General features: G+C 48.1%; 1 protein-coding gene across 1 annotated transcript in view; it reads right to left on the bottom strand.

Moving 5' to 3' along the window:
- CACNA1B (calcium voltage-gated channel subunit alpha1 B) overlaps positions 1-18,809 on the bottom strand; it is a 312,340-nt gene that overhangs the window by 102,821 nt on the left and 190,710 nt on the right. Inside the window, exons 15-18 of the mRNA XM_074160972.1 lie at positions 17,007-17,138; positions 16,049-16,121; positions 10,878-10,995; positions 3,391-3,458 (exon numbers count right to left, since the gene is read on the bottom strand). Of these exons, the coding sequence (XP_074017073.1) occupies positions 3,391-3,458; positions 10,878-10,995; positions 16,049-16,121; positions 17,007-17,138 (391 nt within the window). The remainder of the gene's footprint in view (positions 1-3,390; positions 3,459-10,877; positions 10,996-16,048; positions 16,122-17,006; positions 17,139-18,809) is intronic.

The raw sequence follows: 18,809 nt of genomic DNA, 5'->3' as shown, positions 1-18,809 counted from the left end.
CTCACTGGGCACAGACAGGCTGGTCGTCTTCTGCTTGAAGCACGCAGGGGTGCTTTCCTAGAGTTCCTCCCATTTTTATTTTTTTTTAATAATATTTTTCTATCTCAACCAAAATTCCAGTTGCCGAACTGGAATCCAGATTGAGAATAGTAAAAAGTTATTTGACCTTGAAACGTTGTGCCAGCAAGCTGTATAGACAAATTGAAGGAAATCTAGAAAAAGCAGGAAGAGTGATTAAAAAGTTTGAAAACTGGGTTCCGAGGAAAGAGTAAAAGAATTCAGTATGTGTATGTTGGACAAATAAGTTGTCCAGGATCTAAAAAATTATATAGACTTTGAAGACAGATTAGCCCATATTAGGATTTCAGAATAAATTCCAAATCTTCATTTAAACCACGCAGTTTCTCGCATGGTAAAACCCAGCTTCAGTGCTGCCCATAAGGATGGGCATAGTTAACGCTGACTGTTCTTTGTTAAGTCCACCCAATTAATGCCCTCCCTGTTGGGAAGGAGAAGGAGGGGTCTTCATGGTTATTAGACTCTGGGTTTTGCCACTCGTTTCAGTCCATTCTTTCTGGAGATGTCTCAACTTTTTTTAGTATATTTCTACATATTTTTCTGTAAAACTCACGCATTCCTCCTATCCCATATTGCATGTTTTGATACGGCTTTCTCAAGGATTCCCGGCAGTGCAGAGAGATCAGAGAACACACTTTGTGCTTTTGGATAATAAAGGGTCACTTGTGGAGGCGTTACACTCCAATTTAACGAGGATGAAGAACGAACTGTTGTGTGTCACCGGAGACATTATGGGATGGTCAGCAGAGAGATTTTAAAAGAAAATTTCGAGGGCAATTTTAGATTCCACTCTCAATAAATGAACAGGAAGAAGAACCTGCCAATGTATGGAAAAAAACTAGAGGGTGGGCGACCCAAAGAGATTCAGGACAGTTCTGAGAAATCACTAGAAATCAAGTTGGTAGAGTTTAAGTCGGTGGTAAGGGAAAGCCAGCCCAGGAAAAGGAGAGAGACCTGGGGAGGGAGAGGCAGAGGCTGGAGAACAGATTCTTTGTCTATTCAAAGCAAAGAAGGTGATGATGATTCTTCTTTTTTTTTTCCCCCGAAATGAGTCATTCCGACATACTGGTGAGTTTTGTAACAGACATCGGATGATCAAGCTTAAGTTAAATATAGTTATAATTCTCATAACTTCTGTTACAGGTCACAAAGCCCAGCTAAGGCTACCGAAAAATGTTCAGATGCCACGACAAAAGAAGTCCAAATTAGTGTCCAGAAGTGGAAATGTTGGTTGAGATGTTTCCAAAAAGCTGGAAAGCTTTTTGTCTTTCCCAAACAGAGGCAGTTGCAAACTGCTTAGGCTTTTCCCACATCATATGCAGCACTGATCTCGATTCGTTTTACAGCGTAAATGTCAAGGAAGTCTCCTGAGATCAACTGACTCCTGAGTAACTTAATTATATCTCCAGGCCATTTTTGGTTTTGCATGATCATATTTACTTAGCAATAAATCCCTCATTCTCCAGGTATGCTAGATAATTGAATTACTTTTATAATTTTCCTCTTCTTTTGAAAGCCCTAGTGATTTTTTGGGGATCATAAATAAAATTAAAGCAAAAAATACTTTCTCAAGAAGCTTTATGATTTGGCAATGCTGCTGAATCCATCAATATTTAATTATACTTTATAAACATCAACAAAGTCGGGTTTCTAACCATCCCAGTCAGCTGCTGAAATATTCACAAGAAAGCACTAAAAGGATTAGAAAGGAAGCAGGATGAGCTTCATTATCCAGGAACTGTGTTGGGCCTGATCCTCTCTCTTAACACATGCAAGGGATGCCCGTAAATCAGGCTGGGAGGAGGGATGCCTCCAGGCTGGAGGTTTCTGTGGGTTCAGAAAGAACAGAAACAGCTGAGCTGCTGTAAGGGAAATAATTCCCAGAGAAAAAAAAAAAAAAAAAAAAAAAAAAAGAAAGAAAAAGGCAACTGAGAGCCACGAAACACAGCCCTGAGCTGCATATTAAGAGAAAAGGGATGCAGAACACGATCTTGGAGACATAGGAACATCTATTATACACCTGAGAGCCACCAGCCTTCTTGTAGGGTCTGCGCTGGGTATCAGCTCTCAGGAAACGAGGCTCCAGAGCTGGAAGATGAAGCCAGTCACCCAGCTCCCCAGCAAAGGAGAGCTGGGAAAGACAAGCTCAGCTGCCAGAGACGTGGATTTTAACTGGGAGAGGGTGACTGCTTTGGTCTTCAGCGGCTGGAGTGGGGTAGGGAACCCCTAGAAATCTCTGTGTCCCTGAACTGTGGAGTTGCATCATCCTGTATCCATGAATTACTGCACCTTTCTACAACTCTAAAAAGAGAAAACATCCTTCCCACCGCTAAATACACGGTTAGTGATCCTCCTGTCCTGTAAGGAGTGTATAAGCTAAAGCTTGTAAAATACAACTGCTGAGGTGGATACGGTGCTTCTTTGGCCACCAGTAGGTCACTGTAACTGGTGGCAGCGGCAGCAGCAGAGCAATGGGCTGTGCATGGTTTCATCCACTCGGTGAGAACGAGCCAGAAACGTGCAAACAAGATCTAACGCTGCCTCATAAACACAGCCCGGTGTGCTACAACGAGGAATCAAAACTATGTCATAATACAAATACAAGCTGCAGCGCTTGCAATCCCTCCTGTGCAATAAGTTTTCCTCCAGAGGGAATGCTCCAGTATAAATCTGCGCACACAGTAAAGTCACATTGGTGTCGTTTCCCTCTCCTGCCAGGACCTGGCTTTCTGCCTGCGCTTGGGCTGGTGCCTCTGATTTCTCCTGCACCTGGTGAGAGGCAGGAAGATCATAACGTCTTCACTGAGTATTCACAATGGCCTCTGCGAGCTGTTTCCCAGGGAGTTGATTGGAGAATGTTAATTCTTTTATTCATCCCAAAACTCAGCAAGGTACGAAACATTAGCGTGAGACAGCAAAAAGCAGCGATACAACACCTGCGTTTCCACATCTCTAAGCTTCAAGCCAGCCAAAAACCCGTTAATTGCTTCGCCTCTGCTCTTGAAGACAGCAAATGCTCCGAATGCCTCTGCAGCAGCGAGATGAGCAATGCCCGCTGCCCACTCCGGGAGAAAATGGAACTACAGAACGTGACATTAGCTCACCGAAACAAGCCTGAAATAAAACAAACCTCAACAAGAATAAACCTGCAGGTCCCTCCCTGCAATGCAAACTGCTAAACAGAGATACTGCACAAGGAGGCTCTAGAGGAAACCTCAGGGTATCCGGAAGGGTCGATATCTGGAAGGGTCGGACGCTTTACATCCAGCAGCCGGGGGTTTAAGTTTGAAGAAACAAAAATCTTGTACATACCTTGGTCAGCTCTTGGGCATTGGCTAGATTGTCAACAGCGATAGCCAAGAAGACATTCAGGAGCGTGTCTTTCAGGGAGCAGTTAAGGAATAAAACCTTCACACGGCCGATACAGTAAACCCTTCCCCTCCTGCTGCCACCACCCGTCTTCCCCCACTTACAATCACGGGTATATGATGGGTCAATATATATATTGACCTCTTGTACTGCTGTTTTGTCTTCATTTCTCCCTCACCCGCTCCTGCCGGGAGCCAGCTCTGCCACACAGCAGGGGCTGGACACCCATTTCTCTCTTCCCCAGCACATATCCCTGGTGAGGACCCACACACGGGCTGAGCAGATGGGCTTTACAAAGCTATGGGTGCAACCAGCGTGGGACCACCTGGAGATGCTGCAGCCCCTGGTTTTTCAGTCCAGAAAATCCACACCTACGCTCCTGCCCATACTCACACACACAGAGAGGATTTCACCTTCATTTTTCCCCTCTTGTTTAAAAGGGAAACCAGTAGAACTCATGGAAATTGGTCATTTAAAAGCCAACATTTGCATAATATATACATATAGCTATATAAAGGCATCAGGTACCATGAAAACGTTAAGCTTAGGTCACTGCTGCGTTACATACCGATGGGAGGAAACTCTCATAACTTATCACACTGAAGCCGATATGACAATTAGATGGCCCTGGACATCCTCTGTCCTGAACACCGCAGCACCACGCAGAGCATCGCTACAGCACAGCCTGTTAGTAGGACACCCAGCCCGAGCTAACAAGCTCTGCCAGGAAACGGGCCGTTAAGTCCAGGCCAAATTGCACCTAGCCCAGCTAAACAGCCGCCAGTGCCCACGCCAGCCTGGGTCTCTGCAGAGCACTGCATTATATCACTGAGACGCAACATTTCCCGATAATTATTTATTCATATTTTATTTTCATTTTTCCACTTAATGTTTTCAGCTATTACTTGGCCCTTCATATATTTTATGGTTGCTATTCCAGCTATGCGTCTGCAAAACAGCCCCAAAGCAATTGTAAATCAGATGCCTCTGCATACGAAAGGAAAGCAAGCGAAGCAAAACCGAGTCTAAACTACTCTCAAGGAAGAAACTGCATTTCGCTCTTGCACGCTACCTGGTGACAGGAGACTCACACGCTCCGTAGCTGCGTAAAGCTACGGTCGCTCCTCTAAACATGAACGTACATGAGAACGAAGTCGATCTCATGAGTATTTACCCTCTGGAGATTCACAAGGGCTTTAACAGCAACGTGCTGTGCTGCACTCTCCCCACCAGAGCTGAAAACTGCATCCAGCTCTGGGGCCTCAGCACAGGAAGGACATGGACCTGTTGGAGCGGGGCCAGAGGAGGCCACAGAGGTGCTACAAGGGCTGGAGCCCCTCTCCTATGAAGACAGGCTGTGAGAGTTGGGGGGGTTCTGCCCCCCCAACAGAGAGAACAGAAGGCTCCGGGGAGACCTTATAGCAGCCTACCAGTCCCTAAAGGGGGCTACAGGAGAGATGGGGAGGGACTCGTGATAAGGGAGGGGAGCCATAGGATGAGGGGGAAGGGTTTGACACTGAAAGAGGGGAGATTGAGATGAGATCTGGGGGAGAACTTCTTTGCTGTGAGGGTGGTGAGACCCTGGCCCAGGTTGCCCAGAAGAAGCTGTGGCTGCCCCATCCCTGGAGAGGTTCAAGGCCAGGTTGGAGGGGGCTTTGATCAACCTGGTCTGGTGGGAGGTGTCCCTGCCCAGGGCAGGGGGTGGGACTGGATGATTTCCAAGGTCCCTTCCAACTGAAGCTATTCTATGATTCTATGATTATGAGCCTGGGACCAGCTGCAGGTACCCATGAGTGGAGTGAAACAGCTGCAGCAGTTTTAGGCAACTAATCCAGTTATTTTCTGATGGGTCAATGTGTCCCTGGTCTGGCCTGTGAGTTGAAAGCACTACCCAAAGCAAAGCCACAGCAAAGACAGGACCAAGGGACGAGGGTGACAAGCTGGGGGCAATGGTTCCAGCGAGGCATCAGCTCCCAGGGTGCTGGCAAACCTGCACCGTGATTTTGGGAAACTGTGGCCCCGGTGCCCCTCTGATTGCTCTCCATTTCTCAGAAGGATGCCTGGGGGAGGCAGCAGAGGTTTCTCTATTAACAGAGGAGCCAGGAGCAGTGCAAGGCTGATTCATTGGCTGCAGTCGGCTCTGCCAAGCAGGAGCGTGGCCAGCAATCCTCGTGCTCCCGCAGGCTCTGAGCAGGATCCTGGCTCTGGAGCCACTGCCCCACGTCGGCATGGCACCAGGAGACTTCCCACGGCAGCCAGGGACCAAAGTTGGCCCAAACAACCAGCTCAAAGCCTCTTTGCTTTCCCTCTCAAGACTTTCACCAAACATAATTCAGCCAAGACTTCAGAACCAGATGTTCATGTCTCTAATTCCCATTGAGACGAGCATCTCCAGAGCCTGAGTGTCTATCAGAACTGGAGCCACTGCTTGTGGCAGTGGAAATCAGGAGCTGGATTTAATTTCTTGGGATGCATCTGCATCCTGACTGGGATGGGATGCGGAGCTCTGGGGTTTCTCCAGGCAAAGGCCAGGTCATCCATCAGATTTTCTCCATTTCATATAACATAGGATGGAGGTTTTTATCATGTGAAGATGATTCCTCTGGCACAGAGGTTTGAACTATGATGCCTATCACTCGCTGGTTCCTCTGCTCCAGCAGGACAGCGAGGAGCCCTGGGTGGGTGCACCTCAATCCCAGTGACCCCAGCAGATAAAGAACAAGAAAAAAGGGAAAGATGATGCTGAAACGATCACGTCCTTCCCTTGCTGGACTCAGAGCTCAATCAGCTGTTCATTTGCAAAGATACTAATTTCCCCATTTCCTTTTAACAAAGGGTTGGCTATCACTTGCGGGCAGGGGGTGCAGGCAGAGGAGGCGGGGGGCGCAGGCAGGGGCATCGCTGCCCGTGGCACCACCCGGTGCCGGCTGTTTGGGTTTCTTCCTCTGGGATGCTTCCAACACATTAGAAACACTTCCAAGCCTCCTGCTCTGGGAACGTACGTCTCGGTAATAAAACTGTCTTCCTACCCCTGCCTCCTACACACTGACACTGAAAATGTATCGTGTAACATAATCAACCACTGGAAATATAATTAATTTTTTTTTTTTTTAATAGATTGGGCTGGTTTGATCCTTCTCCAAGCAGACATAATCTGGCAGACTTGGGTGTTTCTGCCCCCAAAAGGGGTCCCTCGGCCCTTTCTGCAGGGCTTGGGGATTCCCAAATAGCCCCCAAATGCCAGCCTCTGGTCCAGTCTGTATTCCCTGGGCCAGCAGGGACCTCGCTGGACACCAGAGCCAGTGGCTGATCCCAGTACTTGCCCCTGCCCCGGGCAAGGGGAAGGGCAGCATGTTCCAGGCATTCGCTGCTTTTCATTTCAGGCTCCTCTCCTGTTTTTCATGTGTTTTTTCCCTTTCTCTTTTTTTTTTTCTCAACAGATGCACCAATTTATCAATTAACCGGATAACAATGAATTCAGGCATGGTGTAATTTCCTACAAAATGGGCCAAATCCTGCTGTTACTCTAATCATACTACTTTCATTAAACCATTTCAGATGCGGAGGTCTGGCTCCACACAGACTCTCTGGAACTGGGAATGTAACACGAGAGACTTCTGACTTACAAAAACAAAGTTTCTGGATCTTTTCCTTGCAATAGTCCCTTGAAAAAGGGAAATGGAATCAAAGAAACAACAGAGCTGCAGCGAGAAGCAGGGGAAGCTGGCACCCACCCGCCTTTCTTCTTCATGAAAAAGAACAATCCCAATGCCCTGAGCAGCTCTGGGAGGAGAAAGAAGTCCCTCATCTTTAAAAAGAGCAGGTTTTGAAAGCTGACCCAAAATCGCCAATGCCAATTCTCTGGTAAGATTCGATCCAGTCTGCCTAAACTCTTAAGAACGGACTCAGGCAACGCCAATGTTCAAAAACTGAAAGGAAAACCTCTCCCAGCAGAGGAACCAAAGTGCCTTTTGCTGATCGGCGCCCAGAAGGGCTTAGATTGATTTCAATGGGAGTGATACAAGAAAATAACAATGAAAAGTCCCACTTAAGAAATTCAGCCGCAGTGAACGTCTGCGTGGGGACGGCTGGTAGCAAATCCACACCTGACAAACAAAAAAAATCCATTACACAAAAAAAAAAGTACTTTTTGGAAGGAGTTCTGGAAGGCAGAGGGAGGAGGTCTTTGTGAAGTTCCAAGTTAGAGCAGAAAAGACAGCTCACCTTAATCTATAATTAAGCTAATCAACAACTTGGACTGCTCTCTATGGGGTGTCCTCTTGGTGTCTGGGGGGCTGTGGGGTCTCCTTGGGCAGGTGAAGCCCAGGCTCAGGCACGTACTGCACCCTGTGCACTCGCCTGTCCTTATCATAGCTGGGGCACTGCAGCTTCATTGACATTAATGGCTATTTTACTTCCCGCAAAAATGCAGGACTGATCTTTTCTGGTAAATTAAAACATATTTCCAGACATTCCTGGTTATGTTTTGACAGTTAATGATAACTTAAGTCGCTGGTAAGGCAGTCAGTTCAGCTTTCCCTCGGAGATAAATGACTGCCTGCTGCTTGCTCACAGCATCAAAACTGTAGCTGGTGAAAGGCAGGGGTAGCACTGACCTTACTGAAATACTGTTTGAAATATCAGCGCGAGCATCAGTGGGCTCGCTGCTGCAATTCCCATGGAAAACAGACAAGGAAAAGATTTAACTCCTCATCCTCCACCACACACTCCAGCCTCAGTTCTCCCCTCCTGCCCACGGTGCTTACAGGCAAACAGGTCTACGCGTGAGTCAGAATGACAGAGAACAAAAAATAAGGGGGTAGATTGAGATGAGATGAGATCTCAGGAAGAAATTCTTTGCTGTGAGGGTGGTGAGACCCTGGCCCAGGTTGCCCAGAGAAGCTGTGGCTGCCCCATCCCTGGAGGGGATCAAGGCCAGGTTGGAGGGGGCTTGGAGCAACCTGGTCTGGTGGGAGGTGTTCCTGCCCAGGGCAGGGGGGTTGGAACTCGGTGGTCTTTAAGGTCCTTTCCAACACAAACCATTATATGATGCCAAAAGGCTCTTACAAGTTCTCTGTGAGCGCAGCTGATGCTGTCAGACTAAGTTTCTACAGAGACAACGTGAGCCAGGCCTCTAATTCTTCAACAGGGATGTAAATCTCCATAGAAATGAATAGATTTGCTTCAGGTTTGTGACTCCGATCACTAGAAGCTGGTGAAAGAAAGTCTTCTAGGACATTATAAAAGGGTTTCCGAGCGTTACTCTCTGTCAGTCAGCTCTCCCTCTCTCCCTGTACTTTGTGCTCACAGAAACTCACCAGCAGCAAACTCATCCCCATCCGCAGGACTCGGGAGAGTTAAGGAATCACACCTGATGTATCCTCCTTGCTCAATGCCCAGACAGTGCCCCGAGAAGCACTCTGGCTGCCCTGGAAGTGTGCCATCAGCATGCCACGGCGGGCAAAGGGGATGAGAGAGGCACTGGGGATGGTCCCAGGTCAGCAGCCAGGGTAGCCACCTCCTGGATCTCCTCAGCAGCAGGACAGTGGAAGGGAAAGCCAGACGTCTGCTCTCAGCCAGGACTCAACATCAATTTGGGGAGAACGTGGGTAAGGTCTCAAGTCACCACTCTGCCGGGGCAAGCAGAGGCAAATACCAAATTCGTGGCAGTGGCAATAGGTGAACCAGGTCCTTATTCCCTCCTCTTGACCATCCCCTGCTCTTTCCCTTTTAATGAAAACCAGAGGACAAGGGAGAAGCTCCCTCTGAATTGAAGGTGCAAGAAAGGAATTTATAACCTGTTCCTCAAAACTGCTGGATCTTAGCTGCTCTAAGGTTAAAAGTTTCTCTCTCAGCTCTGCTGTCAAGCCTGATTATAGCTTAATCTCATTTTCAAATGCCAAGCCCTGAGGATTTAGAGAACTCCTTCCCTCCCAGCTCTCCGTTGACCCAGTTTTCCTAAGCCTTTGTTTCTGGAAGGGGCATGTTGCCCGCCACGAGGAGGATTGTCTGAGCAGAGCTGCCGAGCCAGCCCCAGCATTGTGGCCGCTCTGGCTCCGACAGCGCACGTTAATGGGATAAAACCCGTGGAGACACCCGTGTGTGACAAGCACACGCCGTCTGCTCCGCTCTTCCCTGTCTCCATTCCTCATGCTAATGGGGAGATTTCTAGCAAAGCAGAGGGTCAGAGCCCTGCCATGCAGTCCATGGGCACTGACGTCTCATCTCTTGTCATCTTGACCACCATATAATAACTCTACATCTTTAGCACGAGTATTGCCCCCCACGTACCTTCCCTTTCTCCCAGATACCCAGCAGATGCTGCCAGCCCGAACAGGACTCCAAGGAAAAGACAAACGCTGGGACTGTAACTAGCAAGAAGGTTCACACCACGGGAAAGCCTCCGGAGAGCTCTCACGCAGAGCAGCAATGCTCAGCGTCATTATCCCTATTTTACAGAACAAACAAACCAGTCGGGCTGCCTCATATATGCAAAGGTTTTTAAGTTTCCATTTCTCAGGATGCTCTGTTTGACTCCACACAGCTTGTCGCCGCAGCCAGCAGACATCTCGCACCGACAGTTTTGTGCCTGGTTAATGTGGGCAACACTACAGGACATCAGCCCATCAGCAGCCTCCATCAGGGAGCAGGGACAGAGCCATCCCATCTACTGCGCTCTGTTGGATCCCCTAATCACTCCCTGCCGTGAGAGCAGAGACCCTCTTTCCCCTTTTCTGTATAAAATACAGCCTCCCTTTCCAAATCCCATCTCCATGTCCCAGCTGTGTTCCTCAGACCTCTCTGACATCAGAGTGTTGCTGGTTCCCCAGCAGACACCCTGGGACATTCTGGGGGAACACAAGCTCCCAGTTTCCTGCTGCTCTAAAGAGATTTTCAGGACTAAGCAGAACAAAACATCTTCAGAGTCTTCATGTGTCCGGTCTTGCAACATGACTGAATACCCCCAGAGCCCTAAACCCACGATACAGACTTAAGTTTTAAGCATTATGTGGAAACAAGACAGCTTCAAGCATTTGGAATAGCACAGCTGGTTAAAGCCGCCCTGCAATGGCACCAAGAGACCGGAGCCCGATCTGGGCACCAAAGCAATTTCAAATCTTCCTTCCCCTGACCCAGCACAAACTATCTGTGAAGATTCTCCAGGTACAGAGGTCCTGCTCTGTCTTGACTTCAATCATTTTTCCAACAAGATAAATTAACTCATAATAGGAGATTCTTAAGTTAAAACATGAAAATTAAAATGAACGAAGGCCGTGCTCACATTGCCATCAGAAAAGTGACACCAACGTGGTAACTAACCTACGCCTCTTATCCCAGGCGCTGCAAGGAGCAAAGTTATAGCAATGATTTGGGTTTAAAAAGCGTAAGTGAGGGTGTGAGAATTTAAACAAAGCAACATGTAAGGATACAGTTACCAAACAACGTCAGGACGATGAAGTAAATGGAGGAGAACATCCCCGAGCGGACGCCGCCCTGCGACTCTATCCCGTGGTACATCACCGCGTTCCAGTCTTCCCCCGTCAGGATCTGCACAGAGAAAGTCGAGAGAGGGGAAGAGAGGGTGAGTCAAAGGCAAGACAAAGCCTGGGGGAGGGAGGCTGGTCCTCGGGGGGGAACACGGATGAGCACAGCAGTGTTGAACATCAACCTTCTGGCCCCAGACGGTCTCCCCACAGGCTGGATGCAGCTCTCTCCTCTGGCAAGGGCTGAGGAGGAAGGACGACCACTGGTGAGGGAGGACACCATTGCCCCATTCCTGCCCCCTCTTGCTTACGTGCCTGCTGCCCACCTCTGACCCTCGGCTCTCATGCAGGCAGGAAAAGTCACATTCCAACACTTCAGCACCAGCAAAAATTCTCCCCTCCTCTCCATTTTTAAGTCACCCAGAGACACCAGGTTTCAAAGGCTCCATGCAGGGCATTTCCCACCCAAGGCAACTCTGACCTCTAAAGCCCAGTGCTCTGAGTGGGACCCTCTGCCAGCGTCAGCTCCTTTTGTTCGCTTCATACAGAAAGGGTTTGCTCAGCGTCCCCCCAGCTCACACACGTGGCTCACACAGGGTGAGGAGAAACTCCTACAACTCCCTTTCCACTGTTCCTCTGTTCCTCGGGGCCATAGACAGCTTTGCTGCAGCTGGGGCACACGTGAACATTTCTCCTAATGCCAGCATCGCCACTGCAAGGTTTGCCAGGGAGCTGCACCACAGAGTCACAGGCTGGCAGGGTTGGAAGGGACCTCTGGAGGCCATCCAGCCCAACCGCCTGCCAAAGCAGGGTCACCCAGAGCAGGCTGGACAGGATGGTGTCCAGGTGGGTCTGGAATATCTCCAGAGAAGGACATTCCATCCCTCTCTGGGCTCTGCCACCCTCACAGGAAAGAATTTTCTCCTCGTGTTGAGACAGAATTTCCCATGTTCCAGTTTGTGCCCGTTGCCCCTTATCCTGTCCCCAGGCACTGCTGAAAAGAGTCTGGCCCCATCCTCTTGCCACCTGCACTTTAAATATTGCTCAGCGTTGGTGAGATCCCCTTCTCAGCCTTCTCTTCTCCAGGCTGAACAGAAGAGCCTGGAGAAGCTCTCAGCCTTTCCTCATCACAGAGATGCTCCGTTGCCCTCAAGAACCACAACTGGTTCTTCTCCAGGTTTCCTGCTTGCCAAGGCCACAAGGACTCTCAGCCACCCAGATAGCCACAAACCACCAAAAAAAACCCCTAAGAAGCAGCAATAACCAACTGTGTACGAGTGAGGACAGATAAGGGGAGCTCGAAGGGGACTCTGCTCCTCCCGCATCCTCGTACAGAGGCGAGCGCAACCGCAGCCTGGCTCTGCAGAGCTGTCCTGGCTCTGCTCACTGACCTCAGGCTAATTAGCAAGCACATGAATAATAGAAAAACTAATCATAATAAGTAAAAATGCCTAAGACTCAAATAAGCCTCGTCATCCTAGATGCTAATTTTGCACCAGGCTGAATTAAATGCCATTCCTGTTCTTCCCCAGTGACTCTTACACAGCAGCGTTTTGGGGCAGATCAGCACTTCATCTGCCACGCCAGAGTCGAACGATAAGTTACTTTTACTACATTAAAACATGCCCGCTGGGACGTGAAGCTCAAATTCCTTACATAGGAAGTTGTATTCGTGTTTAATAGAAGAAAAAGCCAAAAAAGCCCACAGCGTGATGCGTGCGGTAGTAATCAGGTCCCATGTGCGTACAGTATGCTCAAAACGATTGCAGATTCCAGACTAGTCGTCAGCTGCTGACGGAGAGAAAAAATTCTTGCTGCAGGGTCGGTGCTGATGACAGCAATAGGCTAAGGGCAAGTATAGACACAAGGACATACAGTGCATACACAAACTTGTTTCCTAAATGCAGAATCAAGTCTCAATTCCAAGACCAGCATTCCAAGTCCAGGCCTAACCCATACCATTGGAGTTACTCTGGATTTACACCAGGGCGCTGGGCTTTCAACTCTGGCACTCAGTTACGCAAAACACTCTTTCAAAACTTGCATTCACATCATTTCCATGAATTCACAACTGCTCCTGCTTTCCGGGAATAACCGTAAAGTGATTTCTATTCACACAAACGTTCGTGGAAAGGGAAACCAGTGGGAACAGTTCCATGCCCTGCAGAAGATCAGGAGTCGCAGGTATCGCAAATTACAGGCTGCACATACACAAGCCCAGCAGGTTTGGGTCTGGGTTCGAAAATCCAACTGGATTATTATGGAGCTTTTGCAGAGAAATAAACGGTTGAAACTAACCAGGCTGCCCGGGCAGAGCTGAGGATGCTCTCTGAGGCCCTGGCAGGAGGACAGACACTTTGACCCGGCGTCCTTCCCACTGCTTGCAGTGGGATATCCCTGGTGTCACCCATCGGCTGGAGGAATTACTTCAGCAATTTAGGTAGCAGCCCTCGAGGAGCAGAGCACATGCTGTAAATAGGAGTCTTTCTGGTCTATAAAGTCTCTGTTTATGGATGCTAGAAGAACTAAGGAGAGCATTGCAGAGGGAGGGGTAAAGTGAAGTGCAAACACTCTGTTTCACCTGGGGTCCAAAACTGCTTTTGCCTGCCCCAAATGAACATTTTGTCCAGGGCATCTCAGCATTTAACACTTAGCCTTGGCTGAGGAGCCATCAGGTGATGGAATAAAAACAGCCATCAAGAGCTTTGTGAAATCTTAATGGCCTAATGAGCACATTAACGATGGGAGACGCTCAGCTGCTGAGGCAGAGCACCACACCACTCCAAAGGGTGATGCTTTCCTGAAGAAGGGCCTGGGTAAACGTCAAATCACATCAGCTCAGTGTCATATCTCGCAGACAGGTCAGCAAGGGCAGCCAGGACACTGGGACATCCAACTGAAGCCAGCGCTGCTGCCCGAGCCTTGGCGGGCAACCATCAGCGGGGCTGAGGTTCGGTCCCATCCTGCCACCCCGACCCCTCATCTCCTCCAGCAGCCACCCGCGCTCTGCTTCTCATCAGCGTTTAATTATCTACATAGCAGCTCTCGGGGAGCAAAGCATGTATAGATAAACACTGGTCTTTCTGCTTTATAGACTCTCTGCACTTATGGATGCTTTACACGCTTCCAGCTCAATGACTGCTGGAATGGGGAGATTCAGCCAGTTATTTTTCACGTGTATATAGATAGATATGAAGAGAGAGAGAGAGAGAGAGAGTGAGTTTGTGTTTGTATTTTATATATACAGAGCTTGGCATTTGGCTCACAAAGAATTTCTTGGGAGCCAGGAACTGGAGAAAAGCGCATGATGCTCTTCAAAAAAGAATTTAGCGAGAGCAGGGCTCGGTTGCACCCAACGCTGAGTTCAGCCAGACAAAATATGTCCTGGGAATTGCGTGGCAGAGGACGGTGACCCAGACAAGGTCTGCTGAAATAAAATGGGCCAAGGCAGGCTGGAGAAGACTTGAAGGCTGTTTCTTAAACAAAGAATCTCCAAAGGGATCAGGGATGGACAGGGTGGATCTGAAGTCATTGTATTTGTTCAACACATCGGATGCATTCACTGAATGATGCCACTCTGCTCCTTAGAGCAGCAACCAAAGAAGCCTGCTGGCTTGCCGGGGCTTGCGGAAGATGAGGTTAGAAGAGAACCCAAAGCCCATATTGAAGATACATTGACACGGTATGTGCGGCTCGGGGGGGATGGACTGGGAGCAGAGGTTATCGAAACACCTCTGCAAGGCTGCACCCAGTTAATTCAGTGCTGATGGTTTGTGCCGGTTTTAATTCGCAGCTCTGATGTTCTAGGCAAATGTCATAAAACCAACAGTGTTTTCTTTCATCCCCCAGCCACTACATTGCAAGGGTATTTATCTCAGGAATAGAAAGGAAATATTTCAGCTTAGTATTCTCAAGAGACAGCTACAGTCCATCCCAAAGCAAAATAACATCAAAATTTCCAGATGCTCATATCCGGAGCCTGACTCGGGTTCAGTTCCAGCTCCGTGGCAATACCTTTACGTTCTTTTAAGCCCTTTCTTTGATGAGTGCTAAAATACTATGCAAATATTAATCTACCCTGACTTGCAATATCCTGCAAGGTAAGTACTACCAAACCCGCTTCACATCTGGAGAGAAGCAATACCCACGTGAAGCTGCTTATGCAGAGGTCACAGGACACATTTTCCTTTAGAGTCTTTTTCTCTTTTAATCCAAAAATTGCTATCTACCTTTTTTTTTTTTCTCCTTAATTTTTCCCCTTTTTTGAGGCGTGACACTGAAATACGTAAGCCAAGCTGGATCTCCAGAAGTTCAAATCCAGGGTCAAGTCTCAGCTCGAGCCCACATCAAGAATTTGTGTAGGACAAGGCTCTAAATACGGGACAGTCTCAGGGACCTGTGAGCGTTACCTACACGCGGAGCAGGGTACAGCATCCCCAGCTCTACTGAAACACATGAAATTACTATTTTTAAAAAAGGCACACCGAGAACAGCTGCAAAATGAGACTCTTAAATCCGAGCATCGCATCTGCCAGAACTAGGACTTCTCCCTGCCACCACACAAACTCGCCCAAGGCTGACGCCTCCTTCTGCACTCCCCCATTGACTGTAATTCTTATCCGGCATCATCTTATCTGGAGCTATTACCCTGCAAAATGCAACATTATTTCCTCACTGCCTGGAGCTAGCTCCAGCCTCTCCCCTCATTAAATTATGGCAACCACAGGAGAAAGTGAAGCAGGTCAAGCACTCGCTGTCTGGCGAGGGTTTCAGACAGGAGGGTTTAGGCAGGAGGGCACACGCAAGCGCTGCCACAGAAGGAGGACACAGAAGAAGGAGAGAGCCTGGGCATGCACAGACTCCAACCTTCAGAAATAACCTATTTTATCAATTATTATTTTCCTAGCAAAAAAATCTTTTGTTCTAGTTTTCCTTAATTCCATAGCACTGATTTTTAATGATGCATTGACTGGTCAGAAGGAAGGATTTCTCCTTTCCTACATTCCACAGATTTTCGGGGACCTCTATGTCCCTCCATAAACAGGAAGAGAATCCCAGGAATTTATTTTCTAATGCTCATCCAGGACAAGTGTATGGCTTTAAAGGTATGGCTTTACCTGGAATACCGTGAGGATGGCGGCAGGGAAGGTATCGAAATTCGTGGTTGGTGTTTCATCTTGGAAATTGAATCTAGAGAGAAGTAAGAAATGAAACCAAGAGCAGGAAGGGACAAGCAGTCTCGTAACACCCTGTAACACCAGGCAGGGAGCAACGTTCGTTCCACCTGGTAACAACACCCCAGGAAACAGCAGCGGAGAACGCGGCGTCTCCAAGATGATGCTTAACAGAATTATTAAGCAGAAATTCAATTTCATTCCTGGAGAAAATTCTGATGCTTTGAAATTCATTTTCACCCACAATTAAAATGAACAATCAAAATCTCAAATGATTGTGCGGAACAAACCATTCCAAGAAGTTTTTCTCCTCAAGCTTAAAAGTCAAAATTGAAATTGCCCTCTTAGTAGATCGTTTCATTTTAATATTTTACAGATAAAGTAGTGATTGATTGAAAAAAAACAAAAAACCCTACATGTTATTTCATTTCAAAATTTATGCTAGAGTTTAAATATTGTGATATTTCTTGCTGCAAAATTCATCACGATTGGCATTTCTAATGAGAAAAATCAGATTTAACAAAACTATGTTTTCCAGCAGAATTATATTCCAAGTGAATACTGACACCCTGGCTACCAAAGGAAGAATTTGCCTTTCCCCTAACAAACAGTAGAAAAAGTGCTGCTTCCCCCAGCCCTATTTCAGAGGTCTGGGTGTACATGGGGACCATGGAATGAGGCAGGAGCTTTGAATTAGGGTAACTAGAAAGAATTCAGCTCCAGGTAAAACACCAGAACAGGAATTATTTTCCTATAAACCAGAGACAACTTCTCAGAAGCTCCAAAGGACCGACATCTGCACCCACGACATGAATCCTTCAAGCCCTACAGCCCCTCTCTCCCTTCTATATTCCAGGTGATTGCTTTCTGATTACCAAGGCCAATGATTAATTAGACTTACTGTCCTCCAAAGAGCTGCATCCCCAGCAGGGCAAACACCACAATGAACAGGAACAGCAGGAAGAGCAAACTGATGATGGACTTCATGGAGTTCAGCAAGGAGACCACCAGGTTCCTCAGGGAGTTCCAGTACCTGCGATGGAGATCAGAGCAGCCAAGAGATAACATGAGTGGGAGAAGAACCTTCAGTGAGAAACTAAAACAATCTATTTTCTTATTCTAAAAAAGGAAAAGAATGGCGAGGAATAGCAGCATCTTTAAACTACCCTCTGTGATAGGAAAACACCGCTCATTGAGTGGCAAAAACTCCTGTAGCAGGGCAAGGGCAGAGATGGTCACCTTGGCGCACGTGTACCCAGGCAGAGCAGTCGTCTGCAGCAAAAGTGTTCCGTTTTGTTTCTCAGTAACCCCATTCCTATATAGGTATAGATTTCGACCTTTCTGCATCTTCTCGTCCGGCACAGCAGTCGGCAAGGGTGTATCGATATCGTCAAGGTGAGACTGAACGTGGGGACTGTGAACCCCTCCCTTTGCAAGACACGAGTCAGGAATAAACAGCTCATTTCCACCAGGACGTCTTTGCGGTGTGTCCTTCCAACTTATCCAATGCCGGTATCCACAAGTGGACTTAAAATCCCGCCTGTTTAAACATTTCTGCAGGCGTTTAACACACACGTTCATGCACAGCGACGCCTTCAGCCTGGGGGAGTTCAGCCACACGGTTTAAGCATCCTGGACCCAGCAACCACCTCGGAGGATGAAAACAAATCTGGGACATTAGTGCCAACACGGCAAGAGGGAACGGCTCAGCCTGGATCCTGACTGACACATCCAAGTCCCATCTGGCCAAATACTGAAGTTACTTTGCTTTTATCCCCCTCTGTCCCCTGAGACAGCTCCTGGCACACTGGCGGGCAGGCACACCGAGTGACAGGGAGGCTGCTCAGAAACAGCTCTTCTTTCCTGGCTTTATTGCCCTGCTGAGAACAGGCAGGGAGCGTTTATATTAGGAAAACTAATGAATCAGAAAATGCAGAAAGAGCTATTAAGCAGGGGAGCTCTTTGACAATCTCCTTTTGGACAGACAGGCACGTGGAGCAAGGGGGCTGGAGCAGGAGGTAGGAAACAAGTGATTTAGAGCCATTTCATGTGTCCTCTGTTAAAAGTTTTGAGTCTGAGACCATGACAGGAAAAATTTCTCGCTTTTTCTCCAGTGACTTCTCTCATTTCCACCACCCGGCACCGGGAGCTGCCATCCGGAGGTCACTCTCTGCAGCAGCCTGCTCTACCATCCTGCCCAGCTTCGGGCACAACCCCACGCACTGAGCTCCTTCCTGCACGGGTATCCAGCAAAAGAAAGCCCACGGATTTGTCTGATGGGGAGAGAAGCTCAGAGCTTGAGTCAGAAGAGCAGAAATGCCATCCTTTCTCTTCTCTTTGTCTTCATTTTCCTCCTCTTCCTTCTCCCAGGTGTAGCTGAGAGGACTGAACCACCCCACATTTCTCTGTCCTGAAGATGACACAGGCACATCCATCCCGGGAAAAGCAGAATCCTGCACTCCCAGTGCACCCATTCCAAGAAAAGTGAAGTCCATAATACCATGACAGAGGTTTCAGGGCAAACTTTGGTCTCTTGGGAGAATATCGTCAATTGAAAAAGTTGCAGCCAAACCTACACAGGGTTAGCCCCTAAGCAGAAGGGGCCAAGCCGCTCCCCTCGGAGGGGGAAGAAGGGTTTGCTGATCACACAGAATCACAGAATGCTATGGGGTTGGAAGGGACCTCTGGAGATCATCCAGTCCAA

Source organism: Numenius arquata, chromosome 19 (genome assembly GCF_964106895.1).
Source record: "Numenius arquata chromosome 19, bNumArq3.hap1.1, whole genome shotgun sequence".
NCBI classification, from domain to species: Eukaryota; Metazoa; Chordata; class Aves; order Charadriiformes; family Scolopacidae; genus Numenius; species Numenius arquata.
This window is presented reverse-complemented; position numbering and strand designations above follow the sequence as displayed.